The 19,317-nt window shown below is 45.8% G+C and overlaps 1 protein-coding gene across 1 annotated transcript in view; it reads right to left on the bottom strand.

The window, feature by feature from the left end:
* The window catches only part of UAP1L1 (UDP-N-acetylglucosamine pyrophosphorylase 1 like 1), a 166,204-nt gene that overhangs the window by 53,792 nt on the left and 93,095 nt on the right, over positions 1 to 19,317 (bottom strand). Inside the window, exons 5-6 of the mRNA XM_085611235.1 lie at positions 19,106 to 19,299; positions 3,708 to 3,848 (exon numbers count right to left, since the gene is read on the bottom strand). Coding sequence (XP_085467361.1) covers positions 3,708 to 3,848; positions 19,106 to 19,299 — 335 coding nt within the window. The remainder of the gene's footprint in view (positions 1 to 3,707; positions 3,849 to 19,105; positions 19,300 to 19,317) is intronic.

Below are 19,317 nucleotides of genomic sequence, written 5' to 3'. Positions count from 1 at the left end.
CCCCAAGTTTAGATAGTAGGTCCAAACAGCACGGTAACCTCCTGTGTGGGGTCTCGGATTGATGAGGAAGTTCCGGGTACCACCACTGGCAAGGCCACTCTGGTGCGATCAGGATCACTCTAGTCTTGGCTCTGTAGAACTTGCTATCACGAGAAGAATGAGCGGAATTGGTGGAAAAGCGTAAAGTAATATCTGACCATTCAATCAAAAGTACATTCCCTTTGGAGCTTAGTTGATGAAACCTGGATGCGAGGACGCGGAATTTTGCATTTGTTGCATCCGCAAACAGGTCAATGTCTGGAACTCCCCATCGTTGGAAGATGTCCTTTGCGACTTCGTTGTTTAGCACCCAGTCGTGAGCTTCAACGAAGTTTCCACTAATTGAGTCTGTATGAACGTTGACAGTACCTGGGAGATGAATCACAGAAATGGTCAACTTCCTTGCGAACAGCCACTTCCATATGGCTTGAGCCTCCTGCGAGAGGGGTCTCGACCTAGTTCCTCCCTGTTTGTTCAAGTAATACATAGTTGTGGTGTTGTCCATCTGAATCAACAGGGGGCGTGTCTGGGTGGAAGGGAAGAATGACTTGAGTGCAAGATATACTGCTCTCAGTTCTAACATATTGAAATGAGATCTCTTCCCTGCTTCTGACCACAATCCCCTGCACGTGGAGAGGACCCATGTGAGCTCCCCAACCCTGAAGGGAAGAGTCTGTGATAATCATCTGGCTGTGAAGATCCTGATGGAAAGGAACTCCTTTCAGCAGGTGAGAACATTTCATCCACCATCTGAGTGAATCCTTGGCTACCTGAGGTAGAGCCACTGTGTCTTCCCAGTGGTCCGAGATCTGTGACCACTGATCCACCAAAGCCTGCTGGAGGCAGGGCGCATTTGCGGCTTAGCATCGGGGACAATGAAGATGCAGGAAGCCATGGAGCCCAGAAGGGAGGCCACCTGTCTGGCCGTGGGAAGGTGTGTGAGGAAGAGTGTGTGGCACTTGATGGTTATTGAGGATAACCTCTCCTCTGAAGGACACCAGCTTGCGCTTACGGTATCCAGAGTAGCCTCCAGATAATGGATCTTTTGAATTGGGTTGAGAATAGAATTTGTCATTGATCCGTAGGCCTAAACGGCCTAACACTCTAACAAAGGTGTTTCTGCAGCAGAGCGAGTGATGAACTTTTCAGCAACCAGCTAGAAGAAGATCTTCTGCTTGCGTAGAAAAGCAGCTACTACTGCCATGCATTTCAAGAACGTGTGGGTTGCTGAATGAGAGGACTTTGTACTGGAAGTGCTCCGAAGCTACCTGGAACCTCAGGAATTTCCGATGTTTTTTAAATTGGAAGTTGAAAATATGCGTCCTGAAGGTCTATGGCGCACATCCACTCCCCTTGATGGAGTTAGGGAAAAGATTTGGTGCAGCGGTAGCATCCGAAATCTCTTTGCGGATACACTTGTTTAAGCGTCTTAAATCTAGTATGGGTCTGTACTCCTGGGTTGGACCCTCTTTCAAAACCAGGAAGTAACGTGAGTAAATTCCTTGCCGTTGTTGGGGTAAAGAAACTTCCTCTATGACGCCTTATTGAAGCAGAGTATTTACCTCTGTCTGAAGTAAAAGGTGTTGATGGACAGACGTTCCCCGAGGTGGTATTGTTGGAGGTGGGTACTTCAATCTGAGCAAGTAGCCATTTTGCACAATATTGAGCACCCACTTGTCTTTTGTGATTTTTTTCCACTCGTCCAGGTGAGACATGATAGGAGGCTTCTGCTTTTCTGGAACCGGTGTGATCTGTATGATACTGATGCCTGGGGAGAAGGCTATTTCTCTCACCGTAGACAATCTGGATTTCAACGTCGATCTCAGTCTTCCCTGTGTCTCCGTCAACAGTGAAGGGAGCCTGAGCGTTGTGGTGGCCGTCGCAGGATTTTTCTGCGGTGAAATAGTTATTTGCCATCTCTCCCCTGGCGGTGAGAGATGCGGGGAGTTAAGTCTCGACATAGGGACTCTCGATGCTGAGCGACATCTTGGAGTCTGTGACGCAGAAGGGGATGCTCTTGATGCCGATCGCCTATGGCCAATCAGCGGAGTTCTCGACGTCGACATGCAGATGTATGGCAGCAACGCTCTCAACAGACAGTCTATGCTCAGACGGCGGTGGGGTTCTGAACGCTGACCGTTGCAGGTTAGTCGCCAAATGGCGATGTGGGAACTTTCTCGGTGTCGACCCAAGTCCACTTTTCGGCATCGACTTATGCTTTGCAAGTCTTACGTCTTCCCAGCCTGCTACAGCGAGAGGGCTTGACGTCGACTTGTCTTTCGTCAACATAAGCGCTGATTGCCTCAACAGCGAATTGCCCTTCGATGTCGCCGCATGCTGTCTATGCTTTTTCGACGCTGATCGAGATGCCGTAGGATAACAATCATGTTCTTGCCTTGACGGAAATCATTTTCCATCGACGGCGAGGTAGAGCAATGTCTTCCTTTCTCTGTCTGCCCCGGTGTTCAGATCTGTCACAAGAGGAGGGCTCTTTGAAAGCATGGCTGCTTCAAGGCCACTTGTTGATCTCTTTCCCCTCTCCTTCAAGGCATGTAGCTTGATCCTCTCACTGTCCTGAAGTAGCCTCTCAGAGAAGTGTTGGCAGTTGTAATACTTATCTAGATTGTGTGAGGATGGCAAACACACAATACAGAGTGTGGATGAGACTTGGACATCTTCTTCCCACAGGAAGTTAAGTTGTTGAATAATGCTGGCATTTCATGATAGGAAATTGTTCTCAAAAGTCAGAAAACAGCTAGAAAAGATAGCCAGCAGTCAAAGACATCGAGTGAAATCGGTTTTCTAGAAAAGGCCAAAAACTGACCAGCTCAATGCTCCAGGATCCTCACAAAAGGACAAGGCGACAAGTACTGGGTGACTGCCCCAAAACTAGTGTAATGTATGAAGAACCCTAGGGTCAAATGTGACGAGCAGCGAACCCACACACCTAAATTTAGAACAGCAGTAAAGCTCATGCTTTTACCATCTAAACATTTGGAAAGGTATTTTTAACTGCATTTCCTGCTCTCAAAAGTTTAAAACAATGAATGCCTTTATTCTCTCACACGTGGATTACTGTAACGCCCTCTACCTTGTGCAAATTCCTTCTCTGACCATTGCAACTAGTAATATGCAGCAGACAGGACAGTCACAGGCTTGGCAAAGCATGATCATGTGACCCAACACTTGACTCCCTTCTTTGTCTCCCCGTTATGCAAAGGTTGTATTAAGATTATTTGCTTAGTGCATAAAACCTTGCATGCGAGATCAACGATACCGCTTACAGTGCACCCTTCCTGGTATAGTCCACAAAGGTTTAAAGATTTCAAAACGCATATCTTCTTCAGGTACCCAAAGTGAAGCACACTAGGAATGGTGGTAGGGCTGTTTCGGTGACAGTAGTCATTCAATTGAATCCCCATGCATTAGCTGAGCATATTCTACAGACATTTTGGAATGCATGAAAGCCCTTGCTTTACCAGTTTAAATAGTGTTTTTCCATACAATTTTTCTGTTCTTCAATCTCAATGCTATGGTTCCTTCGGGTGGAATAGCACGTACCAAAAACCTATAAATTAATACATTTCTTTAACAAAAAGCACCCTCGCTGCGGGCCAATTTAATAATTTTGAAAGCAATGGGGAAAGATTTTCCTTCAGGCCACTAACTTAGAAAACTGGAACACGTCAAACACAAACTTCTCCATCTTTATTCCGTTCGCTTTGACAGGTTTTACCAGATTGCCTTCCTCATCGACAAAAGGAACTTTCTTCAGGGCCACGTGAGGCTTCAGTAGATGTTCCATTTCCCTTTTCAGGTAAGGGGGCAAGAAGAAACAAGAAAAAACAAAATGTTACATTCAATTATACGTCACACATTTCACAAATTTCAGAGCCAACGTTTATGAAAACATCTTTTCAAGTTTCCAGGTTGTGTTTCTTTTGAAGTGTTTTCAGTACCTTTCATATGTAAAAATAGAAAATGTTCCTTACCCAGTAAGCATCTGTACATGGCATGTCATGCAGTAGATTCGCATGCTGTGCATACTCCTGTCATCTAGTGGTGGGCCCGGATGTGTGCAAGTTGTGTTTCTTCAAAGAAGTCTTTAGAGTCATGAGATACTGGGAAGATGACTCTTGCTGGTAATGTAAATGGTCATAGACTCCATTTTTTAACTGTTTTACCGCACGGCAGGTGAGGATGAAATGTGAAGCAAAGCGCTGGGTAGAGAGCTGTCCATGCAAAGAAGGAGGAAAGTGAGAAAGAAAGTTGGCTGTAACAGCCACAAGTATCTGGAGAGGAGGGTGGGCGCATACGATTCAACAGTACTTCATGCCATGAACAAATGCTTACAGGGTTAGTAACATTTTCCATTTGAGGCATGTGCGGCTGTAGATATACATGCTGTGAATAGACTGCAAAGCAGTCCTCTCATAAAAGTGGTGGTTAGCTTGAGGAAGCTGCAGTAGATTGAAAAAGTGCATAGAAAACTGCCTGACCAACATTGGCTTGTTGGCAGGCTAGCGCATCTATACAATAATGTTTTGTAAAAGTATGTGGTTGACCAGAGAGCGGTTTTACAAATGTCCACTATAGGAATGTTTCCCAGGAAGGCCATAGAGGCTCCTTCTTTCCCCGAGTAGAGTGGGCTCGGGCAAGGTCCTTTTAGCTTTAGTATAGCATGTCTGGATGCATTTTACAATCCATCTTAAAAGCCTGATTTAGATAGGGCCTTCTCTTTGTGGCGTTTGGAGTAGAAAACAAATAGTTATTGTGTCTTCCTAAAGGGTTTAGCTCTGTCAATATAGTACATGAGGGCTAGTTTAACATTTAAGGTATGATAAGCCCGTTCCGCAACTGAGTCAGGTTGAGGGAAAGGACAGGGGGCGTTCAATGAATTGATTAAGATGGAACTGTAAGAAAACCTTAGGGAGAAATCTGGGGCTGGTGCGGAGGACAACCATATCCCTGTGTTTTGGAAGAAAGCTTCTTCTAAGGTTGGTACCTGAAGCTCACAGACACACCCGAGTGAAACAATGGGGATCAGAAATGCTACCTTCCAAGAGAGAAACTGGAGGGGACAGGAGTGGAGAGGTTTGAAGGGAAGGCCCATGAGTCTCATCAATACAATGTTGAGGTTCCATGTCGGGCTGGTGGGACCCGAGGAGGAATGACTCTTGATACTCTCCAAAAAGGCTTTAATGACTGGAATTCTCAAGTAGGTAGAAGAAAATATCTTGAACTCTGACTGCTATGGGGTCAATTTTTCTGATAGGACAATAGTAGACGAACCTCTTCCACTTACCAGTGAACAGGCACGAGTAGTAAGCCTGCGTGCTTCTTTCAGAATGCTCATGCATTTGGGTGGAAGATTGAGGTACTCAAATTCTAGGACTTCAGGTCAGATCACAAGATCGAGAGACCTGGGGTGTGGGTGCCTGATTTCTCCATGGTTCTGTGTGAGAAGGTCTGGCTTGTTGGGGAGCCTTTCATGCGAAGCCACAGAGTTCGAGGAGGGTGCTGAACCATGGTTTGCCTGCCCAGGTGGGGGCCACCAGGATGAGGGTGATGGACGTCTGCCAAAGCCTTCGGACCACAAACCGAAGTAGTGGGAAAGGAGGAAAAGCAAAAGCAGATATTTCGGACTGACTCATCGGTAGTGCACTGCCTCTACACCAGAGGACTTCAATCTGTACGGCCAAGCCCAGACGTGGATCCTGGGCCCACTGTGCCACTGGAATCAAGCTATCCTGGCTGAAGAGGGGTGAAACCCCGAAACCGGTCCTAGGATGCTTGTTTCCGGTCCAGGGAGGACCTGGTTTGGCAGTTCGGGCTGGACTGCTCCCATGAGGCACAGGGTCAAGACTGATTTGCATATGGCCAGGTCTAAACTGGGGTGGCATAGTGAGCAAAAGAATGATGGATTTAACCCAGATCTCTGGTCTGGGGGGTGAAGGTTTTGATTTGTTCTGCATTCCGTTCATCAATTGTTTGTCTTTTTCTTACTCTGCATCAAGGCGGTATTACATGGGCTTTGCGTGGGGTTCCCACGCAACGCCCATGGATGTTGATGCTGCCCCATATTTATAAAATCACGTACACCTGGGGCAGCTCCAGAAATGGAAGCCTCCACAGGGGATGCGTAACGAGGAGAAATGTTTTCATTTCTCGTCGTTTTTTTCTCTTCCCTTGTGCGCTGCATTTTGCAGCTCAGCAATTTGTGCACCAACGCAAGTGAAAAGGACAGGAATGCACCATATTTCATAAATACGGTGCATTCCTGCCCTTTCACATTGGCATAGGGCAACACCGCAGGAAGACTTGCGACACTACTCTACGCCACTTTCTCATAAATGAGACCCTTTGTTTTTAGCCATACCTTTGATTACACCCCCACGATCAAGGACCTTCGGTTTGCTAAGCACAGTTTAATATTATTTCCCCACCGTATAAATTATTAGCTGTGGGAATTGGGGGCGTTTATGGCGGTCGATGATGAGTACCAGGTTCTAGAAATTTTTGTCAGAAGGGAGGTCCTTATGCCTAGAAAAGTGTGACACAGAGGTCTCGCTGTCAAATAGTTTGAATCTCTCTGCTCTAGACTGTGGGAACCTGGAGGTGAAGTTTTGGCATTTGGTCGTGGCGAAGAGATCTCTGGGAGTCCCCAACACTAAAGTGAGTGAGTGAGTGAGTGAGTGAGTGAGTGAGTGAGTGAGTGAGTGAGTGAGTGAGTGAGTGAGTGTGTGTGTGTGTGTGTGTGTGTGTGTGTGTGTTTCTCACTCGTGAACTTGTTGCTGCATCGTGCTGAGGAGGTTGGCAAAGTTGTTGTCCACTTCCGGATGGTACTCTGTTTGAGGATGGATCTGGTAAAGGACAGACCACCGCCAGAAGCTCTGAGCTAGGTGAAAGAGCTGAGGAGATCTGGTACCCTTTTGCAGCTAATACATGGCTGTCATGTTGTCTGTCTTGAGAAGAGATCTGGTACCCTTTTGCAGCTTATACATGGCTGTCATGTTGCCCGTCTTGATGAGGACTACTTTGCCAATCAGCGGGGAAGGAAAGCTTTCAAATGCATGGTGAACAGCTATTAGGTCCAGGTAATTGAGGTGGAGACCCTGTTGTGTGGGTTCTCACTGGACTTGGGCAGTCACATACTGTAAGTGCGCACCCCATCCAGTAAGGGAGACTACCATTGTAATGGTGCTCTGTGAAACTGGGTCAAGAAAAGGCCACCCCTGCAACAGGTTGTTGGTGTTCCACCATTACAGAGAGCCACAATTGGGGTGGCTGATCAACACTAGATTGTCCCAATGACCCTCTGCTTCAGACAACTGGTGCGCCAAGCACTCCTGCAACAGACCCATGTGTAACCTATCATGGGGTACTATTGCAATGCAGGAGGCCATCATGCCAAAGACACACATAACTGACCTGACTATGACTTGGTGGCCTGGTTCGAAGAAAGATTAATGCCTGGAAGCACTTGGATAAGCCATGCCAACTTCCGAGTTGAGGGCTGGCCCCAGATAGCGCCTTATCTGGAAGGGTTGGAAGTGGGATTTTGTAGCGTTGATGGGGAACCCTAGTTGGTGAAGAAGGATTATTGTGAGCAGTGTGTGTTCACGACAGTGGCACTTTTGACGAGCTAGTCCTCCAGATCGGAGAACACATGAACTCCCAGTCTGTGCAAATGACCAACCACCACTGCAAGGCACTTGGTGAACACCATGGGTGCAGTGGTGACCCCCGAAGGGGAGCACCTTGAGCTGGTAAAGCTTTCTGCTGAATACAAACCTGAGATACAGGCAATGTGTGGGTGCATTGCTATGTGGAAATAAGCACACCTTTTAGGTCGAGAGCGGCCATGAAGTAGCCTTGTTGTTGCAGCGGGTGACATCCTGAAGAGGAACCATGTGGAAGTGCTCTAAAAGAATGCATTTGTTAAGGGGCCTGAGGTCCAGAATGGGTCAAAGAGAACTATCTTTTCTGGGAATGAGTAAGTACAGAAGTATACTCTCATGCCCTGCTGATGGTAGGGGACTAGTTCTATGGCCCCTTTGAGAAGGTGCTCTTGGACCTCTTTTCCTGAGTAGCCTTTGATGGGAGAGGAGAGAAGTCAGGGCTTATTGGGGGAGCCACCTTTACCCCTGGCTTTTGAATTGTTACCTCAGTAAGACCCTCTTAAGTATCCTCTGAAAGAGGACTGTTGGGCGGAGGTGGCATGTCCAAGCCTCCCTTGTCCAGCTGCCATTTAGATGGTTGGGCAGCAGATCCCGGAGGGCGAGTGCGTATCCCACCTGTGTGGGGGATGTATCATTAGGTGTTTGAAGGGTGTTAATCTCCTCCTGAAGTTTATGGAGCATGGGCTCGACTGTCTCCGAGACGTGTCCGGTCTTACTACTCTGCACCCAGGATCTTGGCTTTGATGCCGATTCTGAACAGTGAAGTTGACGGATCAGAGGGTTGGATTGGCTCGGCTCTCGGGTAGGCACAGGGGGTGCCAAAGCAGTCTGCCTGATGGTTTGTTTGGCACCGAGCTGTAGTTTGACATTGCGTCCGAAGATGATGGGCAGTGCTGACCATGGCCTGAAGGTAGTGGCGGCCAGGCAGTCGTTCACTGGTGACCCAGAGTGGCTGGCGACCCTTTGGAAGAGGCTGTTCTACTTTCTATGGATGTCGTTGCTATGGGTTAGTACAGTCCTCATGGCTGGCTGGGCTTGAGAAATAAGGCTTGATCTCCGGATCGGAGCTGGAGCTGTCGTCAGGGGAGAAAATCACCTCATCTGCAGCCAACCCTTGTGGATGCTGTTCCCCCTCCATGTCCTCGGAGCTGAAAAGGTCCAGGTGTCATTCCCGCTCCTACGTGGCACCCTGAGGCGTTGGGCCCGACAGTCACAGAGGGCTTTCTTAGAACAGAAGGAGCAGCGGGCGTTGCAAGCAACATCGTTATGCTCAGCAGACAGACACAAATTACAAACCTGATGTAGATCACTCCGAGGATATTCCTCGTGGTAGCGAGGACAGTAGCAAAAAGGCATCCATTCCATCACCACGAGGGAGGGGGCATTCAAGAGACGGGAGAGAGAGCGGCCCGAAGGGCAAAGGCCCATCTGGGGCCACAGTCGAAGGAGAGTTGCCTGGTCGTAGCAGGAAACGTCAACCCTACACGAACGGGAAAGAGAAACTCGATTGAATCAAAACCAACGGAGGGTAGGAACCTGTGTAAACCATACAGATTACCACGATGGTGTTGAAGTGGAGCACACGTTCAAACCCGACGGCAGAAATAAAACAATCTAACAACTAAGTTGATGACCATGCACATTACCAGAAAGCGAAGGAGTCACAGTACATTGTGACTCGAAAGACTTCTTCAAAAGAAAAACAACTTCCACAACTCTGGGCCCAACACTAGATAGCAGGAGTATGCACACAGCATGCGTATCTACAGCCACACATGCCTCAAACATGTTTTCTGACATCATTGTATTACACACACATCCTAGACTTCAATTGAGCATTTGACAACGCTCTATGCATTAAATGCTGCATGAATGATACATAGGAACTAAATACTTAATTATACTGGTTTCTTCTGTTTTTGATTTTTCTACTGACTATCAACATAGTACTAATCTGCTCAGTCCTGGAAAATCTATATCTATTTTCCAGGTAAACTATGTTGCACTCCAGGCTTACGGCACACATCCTAAACACCTCACGTTTCCAAAATGACCAAATTAAGCCAAACATCTCTAAATTTCCTTTCTGCTTATCACTACTATGCAGCTCCTCTGCCCCTAATTTCATTATGTGATCCCTGTGTAGGGTTCTGTACTTGGACGGAAATACCAGTTATACCAAGAAGATAGTTAAGGTTGCCTGAACAGGCTTGTTCATCTAAACATATGACACTGTTTATATGTTATTTTGCTGTGAGTGAGGTTGGCCAGGATGTTTTATCGTTTGGCACTAATGTGTTCACGAATACCCATCGAGACTTCAAATAAGAGCGTGAGCCTCCTAACCCTGGAAAGAGACCAATTAAAGCAATATTCAGAAAAACATCAATAAAAAATCTAATACTGTGCTCCATAAGGAAGTGTTTAAATACACTTACTGCCATCACAAAGATGTGGTTCTGAAGAGCCTTCTGCTCACTCTAATTTTTTTTTTTAAACTCATCATCGCCGACCATAATAAGCAACCAGTTCTTATCTTATTCTTATATTATTTCCCATGTATTGTGTTCTCCCATAGTTACGATAGAAACCTTGTGAGCCACTTGTCCCGTAAGGTACTGGTTTAGCTTCATCGAAACAATCTATATCCAGATGGATAGTTTCTTCCATTCTTTTAGACTATCATAAGGCAAACAAAATCTTAGCTGGTAATCCAACTGCCCATTCCCCAGAGGTAAATCTGGGATGGCTGCTTTAATGAGGAATGTTCCTGTTGTGGAAATCTACAAGACAACCAAAGAAAGGTCTGTTCACACCTTTACGAGACTCTATGGTCTCGATTTAGATGCTAGAATAGATACTCAAGTAGGACAAGCTTCCTTAAGAAACCTGTTTGCCTAGTTACGAATTGGTCATCTTTTTCCTCTTCCACCACCTTTTTAGGGATGAGCTTAATAGTCTATTAAGTGCTTATGCTAACCAATGGAGATCCCCTGAAGCAAAGGAAATGTTTCTTACCTGTAATCCTACTTCTCTACACAAAGGAACCTCCATTGAAATCATAAGTAACACTTCCGCCTCCGCAGGGAAAAATATAATAAACAGACATTCAAGGTTTCAGTAGTCTGTCTCTATTGCTCGGTTAACAAGCATTTGCAATGCAACAGGTCTCACATTTGTTAGAGTTAGAGCTATTGGCATTGTAATTACAATATCTTCTTAATATTTTTTTGTTAGTACTGTAGTGAATTATGTAAAGAGACATAGCGCAGCACTTTGTAGTGGACTAAGTATGTGTATTTACAACTGGTATGTAAGAATTACTGGTGGTGGCGAGAGGAGTTGGTAGCAGTAGTGTGCACTGTCTAGAGGATTTGGAATGAATAGTTAGTTGACTTTTGAGAGAAGCAGCTGCAGCAATACCTAGAGTAGCAATAATGTGGAATTACAGTAGGATCAGAGAAGCAGCTGTAGTACTGTCTAGAGGTGTAAGAAGTAGACATTTCTTTGGAGTACAGTAGTGTAAAGTGCCGTGATGTGCTAAAACGGAAACGCCATAAAATGTAAGAAGTCACATACCGGAGAATAAAGGGCAGCGGGGTGTTAAAGCGAAAGTCCTATGAAAGTCTAAGAAGTTAGATATGGAAGAATAAAGCGCCTCTGGTTGGTAAAGTGAATACGCATGGAGATCCAGGAAGTCACATACCAGACAGTGAATGCAAAAGCGACCAGGAATGAACGGGCAGATGTGGCCTCTGGCTGTTTCCCCCTGATTGGTATGGGGCGCATGCAGACACGTGACATAGCAAATCACGCGCACACACAAAGTACATCCCTTTGTACATTGCTGCCTGTAAAACATTGCAGAAGCGACCAGTAACGACTGGGTAGATGTCGGCAGGTGCACTCAAGTCAAAACACTGAATATAGATGCCTGAAATTTACAATTTTTTCACGTTTGATAATGTTTATTTGGTGAAAAAAACAAAATTAAAAAAACAAAAAAAAAGAAATAAAAAAAGAAGGAGTTGACCACTTTCGAAGAGGAGAAGTCGGATCCACGTATCGGCGACGACCAACCGCCTTCCTCCCAGTCAGATAAGGATGAACTAGTGCATACTAAACCAATGCGAGAGGCGGCTCCTTTGTATGTTCCACCTAAAGGCGCAGGAAACAGTTCAGATATATCTTCCCCCGATGCTAGGGGATATTTTGTGTATAATTGGGTTTATACTCCCTGGCATAGGGCTGATGTTATGGCACTAAAGAATGCATTGCCTGACCCCCGCAAGAATCCAGCGGCCTTTTACGAAGAAGTCGAAGGGGCCTTGAATTCTTGTACTATGACTTTAGCAGATATAGATTTGTTCTTTGGGCTTATCTTACCACCGGATATGTGGCGATCTGTGCGGAAGGTGGATGATCAAGCCGCTTTCAGGGCTAAGTGGTCTGAGATTGAGGATGAGGATAGGGAGAGAAAACCCGCGCAAAAACCGCCTCAGATTATTTTAGATCTCCCCGCTGCTATTTTGACCAAGTTGAAAACAATTATTCCCACTAAAAAGATTGACTGGAATATGTTAGCCTCGTGTAAACAGAAGGTTGATGAATCAGTTTCAGATTTCTTTACGCGCTTTGAGGAGGCATTTCATGATTTTAGTGGTCAGTCACTTACGGATGATACGGGTCGACATCTTTTTGTTGATAAATATGTGGCGAATTTATTACCGGAAATAGCAGCTCGTTTAAAAGCGAGTGAAAGTTCTTGGTCCACCTCGTCTCTGACATCCCTCCTGACTATAGCTCAGTACTATGAGCGTCAGGAACAAGAAGCGAAGGGGCAAGAGGAGAAGAAATCGAAAGATTTGAAAACAAAGGTGATGTTAGCGCAAGTGTATGGTCCGCCTCGTCGGGGTGTCGACAGAGGTAGGGGAGGATTCTATGGTCCCCCTTTGGGTCGGTCAGATGTTAATAGAAATCAATGTGCGTATTGTAAACAGTCGGGTCATTGGGCCAGAGATTGTCCGGCGTTGTATGCATCTCGTCAGGGACGTGGTCAGGGACCACCGAGAGGTAGAGGGGTCTTTTCGAATTTCAGAGGAAATTCTAACGATCGTGCTCGTTTTGAACCTAACGCGCAGCAACGAGATAGACCCAATGTATTTGATCGGCAAAACCAGTATCAGATGTCTGGGACTGACCGCTCTGGGTACCATGATTCGCAGCATGCGTAGGATTGCGTTGGATGGGGGTTGGAATCAGTTGAAGTGCCGGTTGATCAGAAGGGTCCTTATGTTTCAGCAAAGGTTTTGGGTTCTACTGATCGGTTCCTAGTTGATACAGGAGCGACCCGCAGTGCGCTGTCCAAACAATTGGTTCCGAGGGCTCCCCCATCTGGCTTAATGGTTACATCGGTAGGGTTTGACGGTACACTCTCTCGAAGCCCTCTTTCCCGACCTCTTGCATTCCATGTTGACCGCTTTTCTGCACCCTGTCCGTTTTTGCTTGCCCCAAACACGCCCGACAACATTATGGGTCTTGATATGCTCAAGTACTTCAGAGCAACGATCCGCTGCTCCCCTACTGGAGTGCGTGTGATCTTGAACGATAATCACCCTATGACTGAACGTATGTGTGTAGTTGCAGAGGATACTGTCTTAGCTTCCCTCCCTCGTACTTTGTGGGCTACTTCGGATACTGATGTGGGACAGATGGTGATTCCGCCTGTCCACATTAGTGTCCAGGAGGGTGCGGTGTTACCGCGCCTCCCTCAGTATCGTATTTCCCAGGAGGGGGAGGAGGCACTTATACAGATTGTGCAGGATTTGATTAAGGTGGGAGTAGTGGAAGAAGTTCCCTATAATGTTTGCAACAGTCCTATCTTACCCATTTTGAAGAAAGATACGGATGCCAGGGTTTACAGGTTTATCATAGATTTAAGGGAAGTGAACAAGATTGTGATACCTCAGTATCCAGTGGTTTCTGATATCACGACGTTGCTCACTTTGGTCCCGCCAACGGCGACCACGTTTTCAGTTATTGATTTGAAAAATGCCTTCTTTTCGATCCCTATTCATCCTGATAGCCGATACCTTTTTGGTTTTACTTTGAATAATAGGTCTTATAGATTTTGTAGAGTCCCTCAGGGCTATACAGAAAGCCCTAGCATTTACAGTCAAGCATTGAAAAGGCAATTGGATTCCTTTGTTCTGCCCGGGGGTGTCGCCCTTATCCAATATGTCGATGACATCTTGTTGGCGGCTGACACCCCTGAGCTGTGTGAGAAGAGTACGTTATCCTTGCTTTCCTTTTTGGCATCTCACAATCACAAAGTGTCGAGGAAGAAATTACAATTCTGGAGACCAAAGGGGACTTATTTGGGTCACCTTTTGTCTAAGGAGGGGCGTGCACTCACACCGGACCGCATTCAAGCTATTTTGGACACGCCAGTGCCTTCCACACAGAAGGACGTGCGTGCATTTTTGGGTCTGGTTACTTTATGTAGGCAATGGATATTAGGATTTTCACACATAGCTAAACCATTGTTAGCCCTTTTGACAAAGGACACACCGATTCCTTTTCCCTGGTCAAATGAGTGTGAAATTGCCTTTCAGCAATTGCGACAGGCTCTTTGTTCAGCACCAGTGTTAGGGACCCCTGATTATACGAAGCCCTTTTCACTGTATGTGCATGAGAAAGATGGATGTGCATTATCAGTTTTAGTGCAGATGCACGGCGACAAGCAGCGCCCTTGTGCATATTTTTCGGCCGTACTTGATCCTGTTGCCCGAGCATTGCCTGGTTGTTTTCGCTCGGTTGCGGCGACAGCTGTGTCAATATGCCAAAGTGAGGGAATTGTGTTATCTCACAAACTGTTGGTATTAGTCCCCCATGCTGTTGATGCCCTGCTTAATCAGACAAAGACGCAGCATTTGACCAGTGCTCGTTTAACAGGATACGAGTTGATGCTTTTGGCTCCTCATATTACGTTAAAGAGGTGTGTAACGTTAAATCCGGCCACATTGTTGCCGTTCCCGGAAACTCAGTCTGAAGCACAAAAAGCACACAACTGTACTCTTGTGACTGAGGAACAGACAAAGGGTCGTATTGATCTCCAGGATACGCCCTTTCCAGATGTAGATGGAGAACTGTGGGTGGACGGATCATGCCTGAAGCTACCAGATGGTACGACTTCAGCAGCGTATGCAATTACCACACTGCAAACAATAGTGGAGACAGCACGCATACCGCAGAAATCAGCTCAAGCAGCGGAACTGATAGCATTAACACGAGCATGTGAGCTCAGTGCAGGATTGTGTGTGAATGTTTATACAGATAGCCGCTATGCCTTCGGAGTAGCGCACGATTTCGGCCTACTCTGGAAGGAGAGAGGGTTTCTAACGTCACATGGAGCACAAATAATGCATGGAGAGTTAGTTCACAACCTTTTGACTGCATTAACATATCCAAAGAAGATTGCTATAATTAAATGCAGTGCCCATAAGAAAGTGGTTGATAAAGTTGGAGAAGGGAATGCTTTGGCAGACCGGGTGGCACGAGGGACTGCGATGCAGCCTGGTGCTACTGCAATGTATGTTGTGAAGTCGCAGGCAGAAAGATGGCACGATGCAAGGAGAGAAGTGCTGGAAATACAGAGGACCGCTTCCGATAAGGAACGGGAGCAATGGTCTAATGATGGAGAATTGGATGATGAAGGTTGTTGGAGAAATAAGCAGATGGAAGTTACCCACAGCTTTTGTACAACCTATGGTTCAGATGGCACATGGGCTAGCACATGTTGGAGCTTCCGCAATTGTAAAATTGCTTACCCAAGTCTGGGAGCATCCAGAGATTGCTAGTACGGCAAAGAGGGTGGTACAGACTTGTATGATTTGTCTGAAGTACAACCCTGGAAAAGGGACACGAACTCCAGCAGGAGGATTTGCAACGCCTACTGCACCTTTTGAGGTATTGCAAATGGATTACATTCAGTTTGAACGCTGTAATAATCTGAAATATGTTCTAGTAGTGGTTTGTGCCTTCAGCAAGTGGGTTGAGGCATACCCTACGAAAGACAATACTGCAATTACTACGGCTAAGGTGTTGCTGAAGGAGTTTTTTCCTCGATATGGCGTTTGCAGACTGTTGTGGAGTGATAACGGACCCCATTTCATAGCAGACGTTATTAAGTATGTACTGAAAGGACTGGGAGTTTCCCAGAAATTTCATGCAGTGTTTCACCCTCAGTCTGCGGGATTAGTTGAGAAGTACAATGGTACTTTGAAGCTTAAGATCGCGAAGATCCAAGCTTCGACTTCTTTGACTTGGCCAGATGCTTTACCGCTGGCATTATTGTCAATCAGATCGATACCGCATTCTCGAACCGGTCTCACTCCGTATGAGATCGTGTTCGGACGCCCAATGAATATTTGGGGTACACCGAAGCCAAAATCAGTCTATGACATACCTTGTATAATGATGAGCGATTACTTGGCACAGTTAACTGATAATTTGGTTTCCATTTATCAACAGGTTCGAGAAGCGCTCCCTGACCGATCCACTGGTGAAGGCCATTCTCTTTGACCTGGAGATTATGTCCTAATCAAAGCGTTTGAGAGGACGAACAGTCTGGAGCCGAGGTGGTCGGGTCCTGAGCAGGTTTTGTTGGCGACAAGAACAGCGGTGCGAGTTTCCAATCGGAAGAACTGGATTCATTCCACGCACTGTCGGAAAGTGCCGCCAGGTCTGGTGGAGCCTGCCGTGTTGACCGACCATCGAGAAATCCTGACTGCGGAGAAAGGCCGTGTTGTGGAACCGAATGATACTGAGGAGCTCTTCCTGGACCAAGCGATTCCTGGGGGAAGAAGATATCACCTCAGACCGAGGAAGTGACTGCTGTATCCAAAGTTGTCAGAACGGCCCTTAGGTTAGTGAAACGGAGAGCCAATGTGGCAAGGGGGGGGGGGGGGGGGATCAGCCCTGCATTAGTGTAGTGACACCCGTCTTGGCCCGCTGGTGAAGAAATCAACGGCTGCCTAAGGAGAAGAGTTCTTACAACCTTTTAGTTTCAGGAAGATATTGACTCTTTATTACAAGATGGAAAAGAAGAAGATTCTTTGTGCGACAAGCTTTATTATCATTTTGGCTATTGTTGGTATAACCACATGGTTTGTTGAGGATGTGACTCCTGCCCGCGAGTTGCTTGTTTTGACCACCCCAGTGCCTGAGGAGCACTACTTTTATACCCTTCCGTATCAAGAACTGAAGCATCGTCAGTCTTATTTGAATAACACTTTCATCCAGATGTTGCATCATACCCATGTTGCTACAAATGCTACGAACTGTTGGATATGTGGTATGATGCCAGCTCATCAGAAGAAAGGAGGAACGCCATTCATACCTCTTCACTTTTCTCATAATGGCTCTTGTAGAGCATGGTACACTTTGCTTTTTGCCACGCGGAAACCTACAGTGGGACGATTACTTTTCAGACTTAATAGGGAATGTCATCAAGATAAAGATGGCTACCCACAAGCGAATGGGACAATATGGGAATGGGAAGAGTATCGACCAGACAATGAATCGATCCCCTACATTTTCACGAACACTAGAGACACTGTGGGGAAGGACCGATTCGTGATTCAAGTGGCGCAAGCTCAAGCGGACCTGTGCGTCCAGAGTGTGGGTTATATTCCTGTTGGTGTTAGTGACTGTATTATTATCCTGAACATTGACGGGTTGAATAATAGTACTTTCTTGGCTTCCCATAACACATACTTCGTATGTGGGAATAAGGGTTATTATCGTTTGCCAGCCGGCTGGTCCGGAGTATGTTATGTAGCATTCCTATTACCTCCTGTATTCTTGGCACCTGCATCTTATCATAAAGATTTGAAGTTGTTGAATAATGTGACTGTAAATAGGTATAAACGTACTCTATCTATTGATGACGTTGATCAAACTGATACTAGCTTGCAGCAGTATATTAATTTTAATTTAGGATTGTTTTTCTTAGTTGGAGCTGCCCTAAATAGTAGGAAAGTTCGAAGATTAACAAGAGTTGTGGAGGCTGTGACAAATCAAACCGCTGCTGCTCTTGAGAATCTCACGGAAGAATTACAAATTACTAGAATTGTTGCATTACAGAATCGTATGGTATTAGATGTTATGTTAGCTGACCGAGGTGGAGCATGTAAAATTATCGGAAGTAGTTGTTGTGTGTTTATTCCTGACCACACGCCATCAGTTTATAATGCTATCAATAAATTGCATAAAATTGCAGCTGAAATCCATACAGAAAATGGCACTTGGACCTTTTCTGGATGGTTTTGGGCATTGATCACCGCGTGGGGGTGGAAGGTTTTGACTGGTCTCTGCATTATTGTAGCAATTCTGTTTTCTTGTTGCATTTGTATCCAATGTGGTCCTTTACTCTGTTCTCTATGTGTGTCATTCTGTATACCTGATAAGAAAGCTATTGCCAATGTTACCTGTCAGAAACATTTAACCAAAGAGGTGGAAGAGATGATGAAAATTGACATATATGATGATTATCCCAATAAGCCGAATGTCTTCAGCGAATGCTGAAAGGGTCGTCTGTTGAAACCGAAACGGCGATTTGATTAAGCATCCGCTGAAAACATGTATTCGTTCGGTCTAAATTGAGTTCCTTTCCTCTATGTTGACTATTGTCTGAACTCCATTTTGTATTGTCATGTCTCCACGTGCTCAGCACGAGAAAAGTCCTATCTTCGTGTCAGTTGCTCTCGTTATCTGCCTAGTAACAGTCTATAAATAGCTCCTTTGTCCATCTGGCGCATGCCCAGACTTGACCACATCTGTTATCAGTTAGTCCTTGCTTGACCAGGTTTTCGCGGGCTTAAGGAGTGTGTTAACTCCGCCCACATATTAATTCTGTATCGAAAATGTCCATAAAAGGCAACATTCCTTGCTTCATGTTGTATCCACCCACTTATGAGCCCCTCTGTTGTGTATAAAAGGGGACCGTGTACGCAAGTTCTTTGTGCTACTCTATGCAATAGTGAAGAGTGTTGTATAGGTTGTAGGACCACCCTTAAGGGTTAATAAACTCTGTCTTTGTACTTGCAGTTTCCGTGCCAACTTCTTTCTAGTTTTCGTTACAGGACAGCGAACCCTTGTATTCTGCGGGCCTAGCTGGGGCCTGTATTCATCAACAGAAGGGGGACCTAAGGGGAAAACGACTGAAGACTGTCTACAGTTAGGTGAGAGGGAAAAAAGATTTGGTAGAACAATTTAGAGAGTTGTTACCTCAATGGCTTCTACTCCTTTTCTCAGCCATTGCCTTTCCCATTCCTTTCCAACCCAGTCAAAGAAAATAACATTACGTTGATCTCGCCACTTACCTCACCACAGTCTTAAGGAAGTTCAAGGTAAAGAAGTGATTGCAGATATTCCCAGCACTGTACGTCAAACTTCCATCTGGGTTACACATTTGTGCAATCTCTGGGCTAATCTCACTGTATTCCACGACCTGATAAACCCCATCAACCTGGCACACGACACCAACAGGCTCTGCTGGATAGGATTTCTCTACAACCTAAAACAGCAAAAACAC

Source organism: Triturus cristatus, chromosome 1_2 (genome assembly GCF_964204655.1).
Source record: "Triturus cristatus chromosome 1_2, aTriCri1.1, whole genome shotgun sequence".
In the NCBI taxonomy this organism is placed as follows: domain Eukaryota; kingdom Metazoa; phylum Chordata; class Amphibia; order Caudata; family Salamandridae; genus Triturus; species Triturus cristatus.
Note: the sequence above shows the minus strand (reverse complement) of the source record. Positions and strands in the feature narration are given on the sequence as shown.